Raw genomic sequence first — 15,476 nt, forward strand, 5'->3', positions numbered from 1 at the left:
GATATCCGAGAACACATCTACTAAATAAATTTTAAAAAAATAATAAAGTGAAATTATGAATGCCTCCAAAAATTCATTTTCAAAATCGAATAAATATTTTAAAATTTTTTAAAGATATTTTTCCACCACTAAATATAAGATTAGTAGTATGAGGTTAGTCATTCCCAAATTTTATAGAAAAAAATCCCACCAAAATGGAAGCAACCTATTCATCCATTCCCTTCCTATTCATCCCCGACAAAACTGTCACATATTGTTTGTCGATAATTTCTCTTTCCTACGTTTCTCTTCTTCATTCGTCAACCATACACTTTCCTTTCCCCTCTCTCTCTCTCTCTCTCTCTTCAGCTGACTCATCATCTCCTTTTGATTCTTTGCTTTCTTCACCAACTTACCATTAAAATATCTTTACCTTTCACTTTCTCACTCTTTCTCTGCAACTTTCTCATCACTCTACACTCCACAATCACGCACACACTCTAACCAATTCAAACCTTCTTCTACCTTTACCACACACACAACAATAAAACCAAAAAGAACCAGTTTTCACCTAAATGCTTCTACTAAAAGAAACTAACCCTTTATCTTTCTAGGGTTTTGCGTTCAACTTCAAATTTTCAAACCAACTCGACTTTCTATTTTGGGAACAAAAAAAGTTTCTTTATCATCTTTTATTTCAAGTCCGTCTCTGAAAATCTGAAATTTTGAATTGGGTATTCGCCATTGATCTCTAAAAAGAGTCCGAGAACAAGATTCTAGAATCTAGGGTTTGCAATGTCGGGTCCACCGAGAGTTCGATCCATGAATGTGACTGTTGGAGATTCTGATTCCCGGCCTGTACTTGTCCCTGCCGGGAACAAGGTTCGCCCGGTCAAGACAGTGAAGAAACCGGCGCCGGAAACGGAGAAGAAGTCCTCAGAGAAAGTTATGAACTCGCAATGTGAGTTGGTTACTCCGGTTGTTTCGAAGCGGAGGGAGAATCATCTATTAGTAGGGATGAGAAGCATGTCAATGAATGCTTCGTGCTCGTCGGATGCTTCATCGACGGGTTCTTCAACTTACAGTAGTGGTGCGTCGTCGAGCGGGAAAATGGCGAGACGGGGAAGGAAGAAGCAGGTTGGTTTGAAGGTTGAGAAGGTGAGCATTGACGCTGTGGCTGTTCCTGTTGAGGTAGATTCGAGTGTTGGCTTGGAGGGCAAGAAAAGGTGTGCCTGGGTTACACCAAATACAGGTATCTTTAGGCTGTCAGTCATAATCCTTTTTATTATTATTTTTACGGAAGCCTCATAATCCTGATTAGCTTAAAATATCGCTTGATTTGTGATGTTGGTACTATTGGTTTGAGCTTTTAATATATTTAAGGTTTTAACTTGTAGTAACTGCACAGTAGAAAATGAGAGTTTGCATAAAACAGCAGTTTGTTCTAATGTTGCCACACTATGATACCTTCTATTTGACAATGCTTTGTACTAAACCACATATCGTATAACACCATCGGTCTGTTCAAATTCTGCTACGCAATAGTATTATAATGTTGCCATGGCTGTTATTTGACAAGGTTGTTTAGAACACTATGTAATGTACTTAGGTTTAGTGAGCCACCTTGTCTTTCAGCAATTTAGTGAGTTAAGTAGTAACTTGACATGAAAATCTTATGGAATTTTGGCCGCAGCATACCATATGTAGATAGCATTTCATGTTTGAGTGGAGGATGATGGCTTGCTCATTTCATATATTCTTGGTTTTGAATTCATAGGTTGGAAGCATTACAAAATATAAGATTTGTTATATGTCTCTGTATATTGCAATTAATGTTTGCACAATCAGAATCTTTCTACAGCAATGCACTTCATATCTTTAAGACTAAATTATAGTTAGTGCTACATGAATAGTTCCACGTGCGTCTATAATTTGTCTCGTACAATGCTTTTCTGCATGACATGGTTGCCCATAGTTGTGATTAAGAGTTAAAGGTTTCAACTTATGATAGTCTGGGGTTACTACTGAATACTGAAAGGCTTAACCAGGGTTGTAGTGATTTTCCTCCTTGTATAACTTTGGCTAGTGATCTTCATTGCTCACCCTTTTCTACGGCTAGCTTGAAAGATTCATACATTTGGTAAAGAAAGCGTAAATAATTAAAACATTTGATACATTGGTGTTCATGTTATCTCATATCTGTATCACATCATGTATCGCATTCATGCTTTCTACCTATATTGGAAAGTCAACATTTGGCAGCTATTACTTAGTCTAGTTTACTAGTCTTATTTTTTATTTTTTTACACACGGTCTCCCTTAATTCCTTCCTGTCACCCATGAATATGCCTTAAATGTTTTACACATGACATGTAAGCTCTAAATCAAGAACACACCATTATGGTACTGTGCCTGTATGTATGTATGTATGTTGACAGATAATTGTATGTCACTGTGACAACATATGTCCAACACATGACATGTGATGATGATTCGGCAAGTGTACTCAATTGTGGTCAAGTAATAATTCAAAAGTTTTTATCCACATGGATTGTTCTAATTTCTAACGCAACAATTATTAAATTACTAAAGTTGTGTAATCGGGGGTATGCTGAGAATATAGTTGGATTTAGGGAAAACTAAAATAACTTTGATAAAGTTCCAAAATTAAAGAGGATCAAGTCTTTTTTGGGCCCTTTATTTCCCGCTTATTGGTAATTGTGTCTAGTTACTACAATTGTTGGCCTAGTATTATGATGAATTAATAAATTAGTTAAGGTCAAAATGTCTTGGCTCAAAACCCTCTCTTTCAATCACAACACCCTAATGACTTAGGTGATCAAAGGTTTTGAAAAACGTTAATTCCTAATATCACAATTAGATAATACAATGTATCTAAAGTTATTATCGGTTGAACATTTAATTTAGATGGAATTTCAAAGGTTAAGATTAGTAATCATTCGATACCTGAGATCAATTCAATAAACTCATCAATATATAAAAAGTATTACACATAAATTTAACTGAATAATACTAGATTTGCAATTGCATAGAATAATACTCAACAATTACATGGCTGAACTAGCTTAAAATAAATTCATCCAAAGACCTAATAAGTAGGAAATTAGCTATTCATAATTAACATCATCAAAGCCAAAGAGTTTAATAACTTATATAGTTATATATAAATCAAAGAAAAAAGTATAAGCTTCAATCGTGTAGAAACATCAACCCTCGCCTCTTTAAACCTTGCAACCGCACTTCGAACCATAAAATTTCAAACCCTTGCAATGATTTGACGACCCACATTTAAAGATGGGAAACAAGTTAGCTCCACGTAGCTGGCGTCAAACGCGCCTTGCGGATAGTAACATGTGCATCGTGACATCAGAGAAACCCACCTTTCAGATGCAAAAACATGCCTCGCACGTGGAGAAAAAAATCAAAGAACCTGCCTCATGGGTGTGAGACGTGCCTCGCACATTTCAGTCTTAACTGGGACCCGCCTCGCGGGCTTGGCAGCGCCAAATTGGCTTCTGAACATGTAATTTCCCGCCTCGTGGATTAGGCAGTGCTGAAATAGCCTTCTGGTGTGACAATTACCCACCTCGTGGGTTTGGCAGTACCGAAATAACTTATAAATTCTTCTTTTCTCCTCTTTGGACCTTATTTTAATTTGTAACAACTTCTTTTGTTTCTTTTGTAAGAAATCCACTATAGAGTTCTCTGGTTATTACAATTTAAAGTAATTTCCCTAGTATTCAGTACAATTACAATAGTCCAAATCTCTTACAAAATAATCTAAAAACTTAAATAAAAGCATAAAAACTACACTAAATCAACTTGAAATTAGTAGTAAATTACTGTTATGACTGAGTGTCATCAACATGTTAACATCCAATTTAAAAATCATATATTCGGCTTAGAAACCATAGGATACAAGACTGACATAAAATTTTGAAAAAGATAATGGTATATTTGCACTTTCATATGACAATGTCAATCACGAGCCTTGTGTGTGTGTGTGTGTGAACCTTGGAGCAACAGTAAGTTGTGTCCTTGGTACTTGAAGTTTATAGGTTCAAATCCTGGAAATAGCCTTTCCGGGGATAAGATAAGGCCATGCCCATCTACCCCATCAGATCCCATGTGGTAGTAAGAGGGCGAGCCTTGGAACAATGGTAGGATGCCTTGTGACTTGGAGTTTACAAGTTCAAATCCTGTAAATATCCTTTTCACTTGTGAGGATAAGGCTGTTTATGTGTACACGGTACACCTACCTTTCCATACCCCGCTTGGTGGGACAAGGGAGAGTTTTGGCACAACGGTTAGCTGCCTTGTGCCTTGGAGGTTACAAATTCAAATCTTGGAAACAATTTTTCCGCTTGTAGGGGTAAAGTATGTGCATCTACCTTCCCCTAATTGCACTTTGTGGGAGCCTCATGCACCAAACTGCCCTTTTATATGTATGTATATTATCATGAATATTTTTCCTTGCATCTCAATATATGTGTATGCGATGCTTGCTAGATCCATGTCCTACAATTACATTATTTAGCGTATGGTGTATTCCATGTCTTGTTGCTGAAATTTTCAATGCCATGTCTGTGCTTCATAGCATGCAAGGGTTCTCCTTGCTTTAATCGCTCTCACTTTAATTTATTTAGTTTTAGTAGAGTTGTTAGTTATCATTTGCTATTTTTTCTTGTCAATCTGTTAAATAGAAGTTTAGTGAAGTCGCTACAGTTCCTCTTGGCATCATTCATTTTCTTTCAATCTTCAACGGCCTCGGCCATCTCATATATCAACCATTATTTTTAATTGAAATGGCTAGACATTATAGTCACATGCTTCATAATTTCACAAATCACATATGCCTTGACTTTCATGATTAATATCTGTAAGCCTAGAGTAGGAGGATAAATCCTCGAGTGTGGTATTTTTTAATAGAAAAAAACAGAAATATTTGTTACATTATAATTGCAATTTTCATGTTCATTTTTTTCCTAATTTGTTCTCATGTTTCAGAACCATGTTATATTGCTTTTCATGACGAAGAGTGGGGAGTTCCTGTTCACGATGACAAGTATGTCGGCTTGTGTGGTGTTGGCACAATCTTCTATTTTCGCTCAGCTTCCACGTTGCAATTGTGTCTCAATGTGGGAATTTGGTTTTTGTGCAGGAAACTGTTTGAGTTGCTCAGCTTCTCTGGAGCCTTGGCGGAACTCTCATGGCCCACCATTCTTGGAAAAAGGCAGCTATTTCGGTACTGATATTTTCCGTGATAAATAATTATATGTCGTCATTTTTCTCTCACAAATCTAAACATATTGCTCATTATATTCCCTTTAATGTGCTTTTATGTTGTTTTTAATGAATTCAGATGAAATTGTATTGTATGTAGAAAATGCACCAAAAATTTAGCTTTGAATTATAATGGCTGTGATGCATCAACGACAGGGAAGTATTTTTGGACTTTGATCCATGTGCTGTTTCAAGAATGAATGAGAAAAAGACAGTTGTACCCGGAAGTCCTGCCAGCTCATTGCTGTCAGAGCTCAGGCTACGATCCATAATTGAAAATGCACGTCAGATGTGTAAGGTAAAGGCTCCGACATCATAATTGTCTAATCTTATATATAACATAGCATGTGTAGAAGTCACAATATTCCTCTTTCTTATTTTTTCTTCTGAATCAAAAGGTTCTTGTTGAAGTGAATGAGACTGGAATGTTAATTTTCAAACTTTTAGGCTACCGACCATGGAAAATTGTAAGAATGAAATGAACTGCTTCCTGATCCACAGAGATGTGTGATGAAATGAAGACTAGGTTGAAAATACATAAACATCAGGGTTTTGTTATTGTCTTTATCTACATTTTTTTCTCATTCCAATGCAGGTAACAGAGGAGTTTGGGTCCTTTGACAACTACATTTGGAACTTTGTGAACAATAAGTCTATAGTCAATCAATTCCGGTACCCTCGCCAGGTACCTGCCAAATCTCCGAAAGCAGAATTCGTAAGTAAAGACCTCGTAAAGAGAGGGTTTAGGAGCGTGGGACCGACAGTCATCTACACTTTCATGCAAGTGGCTGGTCTAACAAATGACCACCTTATCAGTTGCTTCAGATTCAAGGAGTGTATCTTCTCCAAAGCAGAGGCAGAAGACAAAGAGATCAGCTCCCTCAACTCTAAGGTCAAAGAGAAGGCAAATGAGGATCCCACCAATGTCGGTCTGATGCTAGCTGTGAACAAGTTGAGTTTCTCCTCTTAGGAAATGGATTCCCTGCAGTCAATGTTGACTATAGTCAGTGATCACAGTCAGTCGGTGATCAAGATTGTAGAGTTGAGATTCCAAGTTTCGTATCTGTCAAAGTCATGATGTCAATCAACTGCCTCATCTCTGTCCAACGGTTTAGATCTATTGACTTCAGTGATGGAAGAAAATTTCGACTGCAGGCAATCAGGGTCCCTCCAATTAGTAGCAAAGTGGTTATATTGTTGTTAATCTGGTAGTTGTTAGGGAAATTGGGTAGATTGTGTTGTGTACAAATTCCATAACAGATATGAATGAGTGAAACGTCTAGAATTGTATTTGTATTTGAAATGCAAATTAACTTTTGGTATTTCTTTATGTTATTGTGTATCAAAAGAACATGAAGAATTACTAAACATTTTCATGAAACCAATGTTATATAATATTACTGTGCTAAATTCTAGCTTCTAGCCATTTAATGCCAATTTGGTTTGTTGAAAATGAAGTTGGACCACAACAAAAGCAGTTGCTGTTAAAAGAATTCATTTGTAGTATTACTTTTTTTCTTTTTTTTGTTAAGTAGTTTAGCGGAAATGTGATGTCGTGGGTTCGAACTTACACTTCTACACCTGATGTGTGAAACCAAACAGTGTCTTAATAAATTCTTTTTTTTCCCTCTAGAAGGACTAAAATATCAAAATATATCAATATTTAATCTGAAGAATCATCATGCATATATCTCTTTTTTAACCTTCCATGCTTTAATGAATTATATTTCATTTATTAATAATACACAATTGATGTCTAATATAATTTCTAAAATTGAAAATATCAAGCTACTAACATTGAGAAATGAGAATTTCTTTTTCCCTCTATAGAATTTCTGTAAGAACAATTTGGAAACTGATTTGAGGTATCCTAGATATTTTAACCCAAAAAAGGATCAAATTGCTATAATATATCTCAATCTTCTATGTTGTATTTACATAGAGATCCTATTCCTCTAAAAAAAATGATCCATTTTATGGAATATACTTAATTATTGTGCATCAATCTTCCTGATATGGCTGCAACAAGTGCTGCTCTAAAATTTGGATCAGTTGTCAAAGAAGTAGCCATTTGTTCCACCAAATTCTTTGGTACTTTTGGTGAATCTTTCCTTGGTTCATTACTCTTGGAATCTTTACTAGTCTTAGAATTTGTTAAGTCAAGTGTAACAACTTTTGGTGCTGATGAGATTGGAGACGCTAAACAAGGTATCGAACTAAGGCTCGCGCTACGGGTGGAACCGGAGTTTGACTCCAATGGAGCTGGTTGAGGATGATTGTGCTCCCCTTCATAAGTAGCAACAAGCATAGATTGATCATCCACACTTCTTTGCACCTGAATAAATAAATAACCGAACATGAGTGACGTGAAAGCAAAAGCAAACACACTTGGAGCAACGCCGATACTATTTATCATTTCTAGCAACATCGTATCAATTCTGATACGACGTAAAAGCAAACACACTTAAATCTAAGTTACAACTCAGTTTTACCTTCTTTTTGACAGGGCAACTTGGAGCAAAAGAGCATTTGAAATAAGCTCTTGGACAAGGGTTATCTCTAGTCACCTTTTGTCCATATTTCCTCCAATGGTATCCATCCTTCATAATCTGAACACACAGAAAAAAAACATGTCAAAATCCAACAATTATACACAATTTTGTACTTGTGATCAATGCTCTAAAAGCCGAACCAAACCGAGCAGTTCAACCAGTTGGGCCATAAACCAGCACTCTTTTTCGGTTTGGTTATATTGCCACAAATAACCAAAGAATCTAAATTGAAGATCAAATGAATGTTAAAGTATCTTACAAGTCCGGTATCTGATGCTTCAGTCCTAACATAAGCTCTTGAAATTTTGGCTTTAACAATTTCTTGTTCCCTCGGTTTCTTACACGATTCTTCATCGGTAGAACTACTTTCAGAGTTTCCATTGTTAACTCCAATCAAATTACTGTTATTATTATTGCTGCTTTCGGATTTTCTTTTCTTCGACGATGTACTAAGTTCCTTCTCAGGATTTCTACTCATATATTCCATCAAATGGCTTCTCAAAGAGTTGTAGTTTTCACAAACCACCGACAGCATTTCCACCAATTTCTTGTTTTCTGCTGTCACCCTTTTCAGTTCCTCTTCCAATTCATCAACGGACTGAAATTTGAATTCAAAAGCACTTATTAGAATAATTTTCAACAGTTTTAACAAACATCATTTAAAATTCTATGTACAATTTAAGATCAATTGATGAAAGGCATGTTTCGACTGACTTATTTGAAATTACTCATCAGCATAATCACTTGCGAAACCGATTCGAAGAGCTTATGAAAACTATTTATAAAATGTCCACAAGCTCTCTAAGAGAGCTTATGAAAACAGTTTAACTTTATTCTATCTTTACAATAGAAATAGTTATACCATATAAATAGTGCCTAATTCAACAATTGGCTAAACTAAACTAAACTAACCTAACCTAACCTCTTTAAAATAAGTACTTATGCTATAAACACTTAATTACTATAACCTCCTTAAAATAAGTACTTATGCTATAAACACTTTAAAATAGTTATACACAAGTGCTTATAGCTCTATAAGCTATTAATTAACCTATCCAAACATGGCCTAATTGAAGAAATAGTTAAAAATAAAGAAACCAAACTAACCTCATCTTTGACAGAAAAGTTGGCCATCCCCAAGGAGAAAAAGTTTGTTTCCACCTCCTTCTTCTAAAAATGAAGAATGAAAATATTGTAAGGCAAAAGCATTTCAAACAAGAGCTTCTAAAAATGCATTGAAGAATGATTGATATACTCACTGGAATTTGTTGATGAGGTCTATAAGGGATGATGTTGAGATCCAAGGAAGTGTTGATATATGATGAAAAATCCATGTTTGGCAAATATGAAATCCAAGAGAGAAATGAGATATGAAAGTTAGAGAAAAGAGAATTGGGTTAAGGTATTTATATAATAAGATATTTGAAAAAAAGAAAAGATAGATAGGTAGGAGTTGAGAAACTCAAGTTGAGGAAGGAAAGTGAGTGGAAATAGTGATTACTACCACTTGCTTATTTATTAATTCAAGAGCTGTCATACACCAACTTAACAAACAAATTTGGTCTTCTAACAAGAGGTGTGTGTCTTTGGATCAATTCAATAATAATATCTTTTATTACTTTTCTGTTTTATTTGGATCAATTCAATACTAATATATCTTATTACTTTTCTTTTTGTTACATTCACCACTTGTAGAGGGGGCTAATCCGTCATGTTTAATAGGCGGAAATGAGAGATTATAGTTAAGGGTGAGTCTAAAATAAATAAGGATCTGACGAGTTTACAAAAAGTTAATGTTTTAAATTTAAAAATATAAAATTTTATATAAATATTTGTATCTGTAAAAGTTCGTAAAACAAAAAAATGAGACGGAACGAGGCGGACATATTAAAGTGTAAGAGTGAAATAAAGTTTTAAGAAAATAAAGAAAATAGAAAATATTGGAGAATATGAATCAAATTAGTCAAACCATGATTTACGGTGGATTTGAGCAAACTATTTATGTTTGTGTTTTTGAACAGATGGTTGTGGATTGATGACCGACGATGGGTTTTTTGTTGTTGAACAAGAGAAGGTGTTATTTATGGAAAGATAATGTGTGCTTCCATGGATGAATCAGAGAAGAGGAAGATGATTTTACCGTTAGGTCTATAGTATCTAAAATGATTAAATCCTCTATCGCCTCTATGCTTGTTCACAACTTCACTATTTATCATGGTCTAAGTCTTCGATTAAAGATTTGGAGAGAAACATTAAGAATTTCATTTGGTCTGGTGATATCAGTAAGACTAAGATGGTTACTATGACTTGGGCTAAGGTGTGCAAACCTCTAGAGCAAGGAAGTTTAGGTCTTAGGTCCCTTTCCACACTCAATGAAGCTTTTAAATTGAAATTGTGTTGCTCCCCTTGTGAACGTCATTCAAGACCATGATGCTATTAATACTAACACTATGGTTTATGATTTCTTATATAACGGTTCTTGGAATTCCCCTATTCATATAACCAACTTGATTCCTAATTTATTTTTGATGGTTGATTAGGTTATTATTCCTTTGGATATCATCACATATAGCAAAGTTTGGATTCATTTTGGCTCTAGTGATTTGACTCTAAATCTTCAAGGCATATATCACTTCTCATCTTATATGGTCCAAGAATATTTGAAATACTGATATTCCACCTTTCAAGGCATTCATTGTCCGAAGTCTCTTTCGTGCTCGATTGCCTACAAATGATAATCTTTTGTTACGCGGTTGTCACATACCTTCGATGTGCAGTCTTCGTAACTCTCAACAGGAATCATCAAAGCATCTCTTCTTTTTCCTGTCTTTTTGCTTTGCATCTCTGACATCGATTTTTCAATGCGATAAAGATTCCTTTTGTGTCTAACATTTTAAGTATTCTGGATATTTGTGACAGTAATTGGAGACCTCGATGCAGAGTCATTATTCAAGCTTTCATTATTCACATTATCAATGGATTTGGATGGTCCATAATCATGTCAGAATCAGAAATGACTTTAAGCATTGGAAGAAGACCCTCAATCAAATTCTTGTTGAAGTTGCCTTCATAGGAAGTATTACTTTCAAGATGGCTAGCTCCTTCATTCATGAGTTCACTATCGTTAAGGTCTTAAATGTCAAGTTCCATCCACCTAAGGCTCAGAAATTTGAAGTTATTTGGAAGCACCTTGTGGATGGTTGGTTAAAATCTAACACTTATGGATCATTCTCCACTGACATCGCTTCGTGTGGCGGTTTGTTAAGAAACTCTTTGGGTGATTTTGTTTTCGATTTTGCGGAAAATCTTGATTGTTCTTCCTCTTTTCATGCCTAACTTTTTGGGGTTATTAAAGTCGTTGATTATGCATGTCATTTAGCTGGAATAGACTTTGGATTGAAACTGACTCTTCTTTTGTGCTTTTGGCTGCTCATGAGCTTAAGTTTGTCCATTGGATTATTAGGATCATTTGACTTAATTGTTTAACTAAAATTAGAAATTTTAGATTTCATTTATCTCATATATACAGAGGGAACAAATGTACATATTTGTTAGCATCTTTGACTATCAATTCTACTTCACCTCTGCCTTCGGATACGCCTCCAGATGTCCTGATTTTGTTAGTTGTTCATAACAAATTGAGACATTTTCATTATCATTTTGTTAATTTCTAAGATGTTTTGGTCCAATCCCCTTTTTTGATACATATATAATTTAAATACAACAAAAATGGTTTAAAATAAACTAAAACAAAAGTATACACGACATACACTATTCAACTATCCCGTATATGAGTGAAAAATCAAATAATTAAAAGAAAGTACGGAGAAGGCAAAGAAATATTTGTAGAGTTAAAATAAATAAAAAAAACCTAAAAATGTTTATAATAATTATGAACAAATTAAATATAAAAAATAAAAAAAATGAAAAAAAAACAAATAAAAGTAAAGAATGTTATAAAAATAGAAGTTATACAATAAATTAAATAACAGAAAAAATAAACAGTGATAAATAAAAAATATAAATAAGAATATTGGAGGAAAAAAATAGTACTATAAGATATATAAAAAAAATGAATATAATTTGACAAAAAAAAAATATACAAGAAAATAAAAAATAAAAAATGGACCTAAAAAAAAAGAAGTTGGTTTTGTTCTTATTTTAATATTTTCATGACGGAAGGAGTATATAAGTAGATAAGAAGAACGTGAGGTACTATTTGTTTATAAATGATAAAATATATAAAAGGACCACAACAACGACGGTGATGAAAACCAAATTTTAAAGTCAAATCACACCTTTAAACTAATTAATTAAATTATTACTAAAAATGAATATTAGAAAACAAAAATAATAGTAACTTTTTGACTTAATTTGGACCCACTCGTCACCAGACAAGATTGGGAAATTTCCACATATATGTAGGTGAATAATCATTTTTTTTTACTTTCAAATACTGTTTTAATAGGAACAATTAATTAAAAATAAAATAATATAAATTACAAATATAAAAAAAAGTCTCTATTTTAATTGTATAATAAGAAAAAGTTTTTTTTTCTTTTTAGGTCAATATTAGAATTTGTATATTATTATTGACTATACCGACGCCATTTGCCGTCTTTTTTTTCTTTCAATTATTTTTCTTTAACTTAGTCTTATAAATAAAATAAAATAAATAAATATAGTCATTAAATAAAAGAAATGAAGAAATGGGTAGTGGGTGGAGTGTCCTACATGTGGGTCTCCTCTTTATTTGTTTTCACGTATACTATTATAAACGTTTTCAACGTTGCATGTATCTTTTGATATAAAAAGAAAATGCATACTATATCTTACGCGCAATACACACTTTTTTGTTACAGATTAATATATTTTAATTATTATTTTTATTTTTCTAACTTAGTTTATTTTATGATAATTAGTTTTTATCAGCTTTCCTACTAATTAAGAAAATTTGTTATTTAGTCGTATATATAAATATGAGATTAACTCTTATACACTGTCAGTGTAAATCTTTTTACACTGACGATTCATCAACATCATCCGTTTGTATTACTTTATAGATTTTTTAAATAAAAGTCAAACTTATTTCAATATCCAACTTTTAAGATTAACTGACGGTGTAAAACCCTTTTACATTATCTGTGTATTTCAATTAAATCCTATAAATATATCATATATATTCTTAATAACATTATCAATATCGTAGTAATAGCAATTTTATAATCTTCTTATTTTCTAAGGTCTCCTTTTACACGTTGCTCCCTTTCTTTGCTTCTCTCAGAATGGGTCCTTTTGCATGTGTTCCTTTATATCACATTTTTAACGGTCTCCATTCAATTCGTTCATATAGATTTCACCTTATCTTCTTTTTCCATCATCTACTTAGAAACAACAAAATAAGTTCATTTCCCTAATTCCTGTCTCTCTCCTAACTAAACTCTCTCTTCCTAACACTATTTTGTTCTAGATTCATCAAAGAATCATACAAAAAAACTCCATTAAGATTTATTCAAAAATCATCCAATTTTCCTTTTTTTTCCAATTATCTCCATAAGTTCATCTCCTTGTAAACATATCTTCAAAATCTTCATCCTTTTCACCCCAATTCTTCAAAATTTACCTGAAACCCTTATTCCATAACCCAAAAACTTCTCCAAATCTTCATCTTCTGACATCATTTGCCTTCACATACAAAATGGCCGAACAAAACTACCTTTATTTCTCCACCAACCCATCAAATCCTTACTACATACACCCAAATGAAAACCCTACGCTCATTCTCGTCACCCCCTATCCTATCTCCTCTGTCCTAAGCTATCATAATTGCTCTCCTACCTATAATTTTTTTTGCCTCTCTGTATCCTCTACTACTAAACCAAAATCCTACAAACAAGCTTCTTAATCCAATTGCTTGCTAGAACAATACCATGAAAGTTGAATTAGTTGCCTTAAGTTCCACCAACAATTGGTCCATCGTTGATTTACCACCTAACAAAAAGCAAATAGATTGCAAATGACTCTATAGAACGTTATAAAGTATGCCTCGTCTCAAAAGGCTACTCAGGTTGAAGGTATAGATTATTTCGACACTTTTTCTCCGATTGTAAAGCTAACAACGATAAGATCTCTCTTTGCTTTAACTTCTATTAAAGGTTGGTTTTTAGAACACTTATATGTAACTAACGCTTTTCTGCATGGAGATTTACACGAAGAAGTGTACATGATCTTACCTAAAGGTCTTATTTTATCTGATTTTGTCTCCACTAGAAACTAAGTCTATAAGCTACAAAAGTTCATTTATGGACTCAAACAAGCTAGAAGACAATGGTATGCTAAGCCGTCTGATTCTTTGCTTTCCATATGTTATAAACACTCTCTTGCTGATTATTTTTTATTCACTAACAATCACAATTATTCTTTTACTGCCTTGGTTATTTATGTCGATGATATAGTCTTGGTTGGAAATGACTTTGCTGAAATTTCTTTTGTCAAATCTTTCCTTCATGATTGTTTTAAAATCAAAGATTTAGGGAACCTTTTAGTATTTTCTTGGCATTGAAGTTGCTCGATCTTCCGAAGGCATTCTAATTAATCAAAGAAAATACACATTAGATCTTTTGGAAGATTCCAGACAACTTTCTACCAAGCCCTCCAAAACCCTATATGGCCTTTCTCTTAAGCTTGCTGGTACAAATTCTCCTCCTTATGGGGATGAAACTCAATACAGAAGACTTATTGGTCGACTTTTATATTTAACAACTACTCGACCTGACATATCCTTTTTTGTTCAGCAACTTAGCCAATATGTTTCTAACCTAAAGGTTGTTTTGTATGTTTTACAATATTTAAAAACTGCCCCAACAACAGGTCTTTTTTATTCCATCATCATTAATTTACTTTTATCTGGTTTTGCAGATTCTGATTGGGCAACTTGCACCATTTCTAGAAAATCAATCACATGATATGTAGTTTTCCTTGGCTCCTCCTCTCATCTCATGGAAATCAAAGAAGCAACACACAATTTCTAGGAGTAGCTCTGAAGTGGAATATCGGGCGTTGGCAAGCTTGACTTACGAAATACAATGGCTACAGAATTTATTTAAAGACTTGAATCACTCATTATATCAACCAACCCCTGTTTACTATGACAAAAATTCTGTAATTTACCTGGCGCATAATCCTTCCTTTCATGAATGATCGAAGCAAATAGAAATTAATTATCACGTTACTCGTGAAAAGATTGAAGTAGGAATCATCAAACTATTCCCAATACACACCAGAATCCAGATTGCTGATTTTCGCACAAAACCGCTATAGAAACCAGCTTTTGACACACACATTTCCAAGTCTGATCTCCTCAACCTCCATAGTCCAGCTTGTGGGGGTGTCTTTGTTGGAAAAAAAAATATCTAAGCGCGCGAAAGCATACCCATAAAAAAGAAAAAGAAACAAAAATTTTCAACAAAAACTCATAAAATCATAATTCAACTTGTAATTTTTTACAAGAACACAATAACAAACCCTCCCTTACAATTACAATTTTTAAGGAGAAAATTACAAACCCTCCAAACTGCAATTTTTGAATAGAAAAATTGCAAACTCTCTCTCAATTACAATTTTTGAACGAAATATAAACCC

At 33.7% G+C, this 15,476-nt stretch overlaps 2 protein-coding genes and 1 long non-coding RNA gene across 3 annotated transcripts; 2 read left to right on the forward strand and 1 right to left on the reverse strand.

Annotated features, from left to right (window-relative positions):
* The first annotated feature begins 209 nt into the window (after positions 1-209).
* Positions 210-6,693, forward strand: LOC127100886 (uncharacterized). The gene is made up of 5 exons (XM_051038195.1): positions 210-1,231; positions 5,008-5,065; positions 5,162-5,245; positions 5,440-5,581; positions 5,879-6,693. Exons 1-5 carry the CDS (start codon positions 775-777, stop codon positions 6,251-6,253), a joined length of 1,116 nt encoding a protein of 371 aa, XP_050894152.1. The 5' UTR covers positions 210-774; the 3' UTR covers positions 6,254-6,693.
* A 387-nt stretch (positions 6,694-7,080) lies between these two features.
* Positions 7,081-9,316, reverse strand: LOC127100887 (probable WRKY transcription factor 40). The gene is made up of 5 exons (XM_051038196.1): positions 9,095-9,316; positions 8,943-9,005; positions 8,095-8,433; positions 7,776-7,892; positions 7,081-7,618 (listed from the first exon to the last, which is right to left on the reverse strand). Exons 1-5 carry the CDS (start codon positions 9,167-9,169, stop codon positions 7,271-7,273), a joined length of 942 nt encoding a protein of 313 aa, XP_050894153.1. The 5' UTR covers positions 9,170-9,316; the 3' UTR covers positions 7,081-7,270.
* A 3,739-nt stretch (positions 9,317-13,055) lies between these two features.
* LOC127100888 (uncharacterized) lies at positions 13,056-15,061 on the forward strand. The gene is made up of 2 exons (XR_007794526.1): positions 13,056-14,165; positions 14,754-15,061. It is a non-coding gene; the product is annotated as an uncharacterized LOC127100888 (long non-coding RNA).
* The last annotated feature ends 415 nt before the right edge of the window (positions 15,062-15,476 follow it).

Source organism: Lathyrus oleraceus, chromosome 7 (assembly GCF_024323335.1).
Source record: "Lathyrus oleraceus cultivar Zhongwan6 chromosome 7, CAAS_Psat_ZW6_1.0, whole genome shotgun sequence".
Taxonomy (NCBI): Eukaryota; Viridiplantae; Streptophyta; class Magnoliopsida; order Fabales; family Fabaceae; genus Lathyrus; species Lathyrus oleraceus.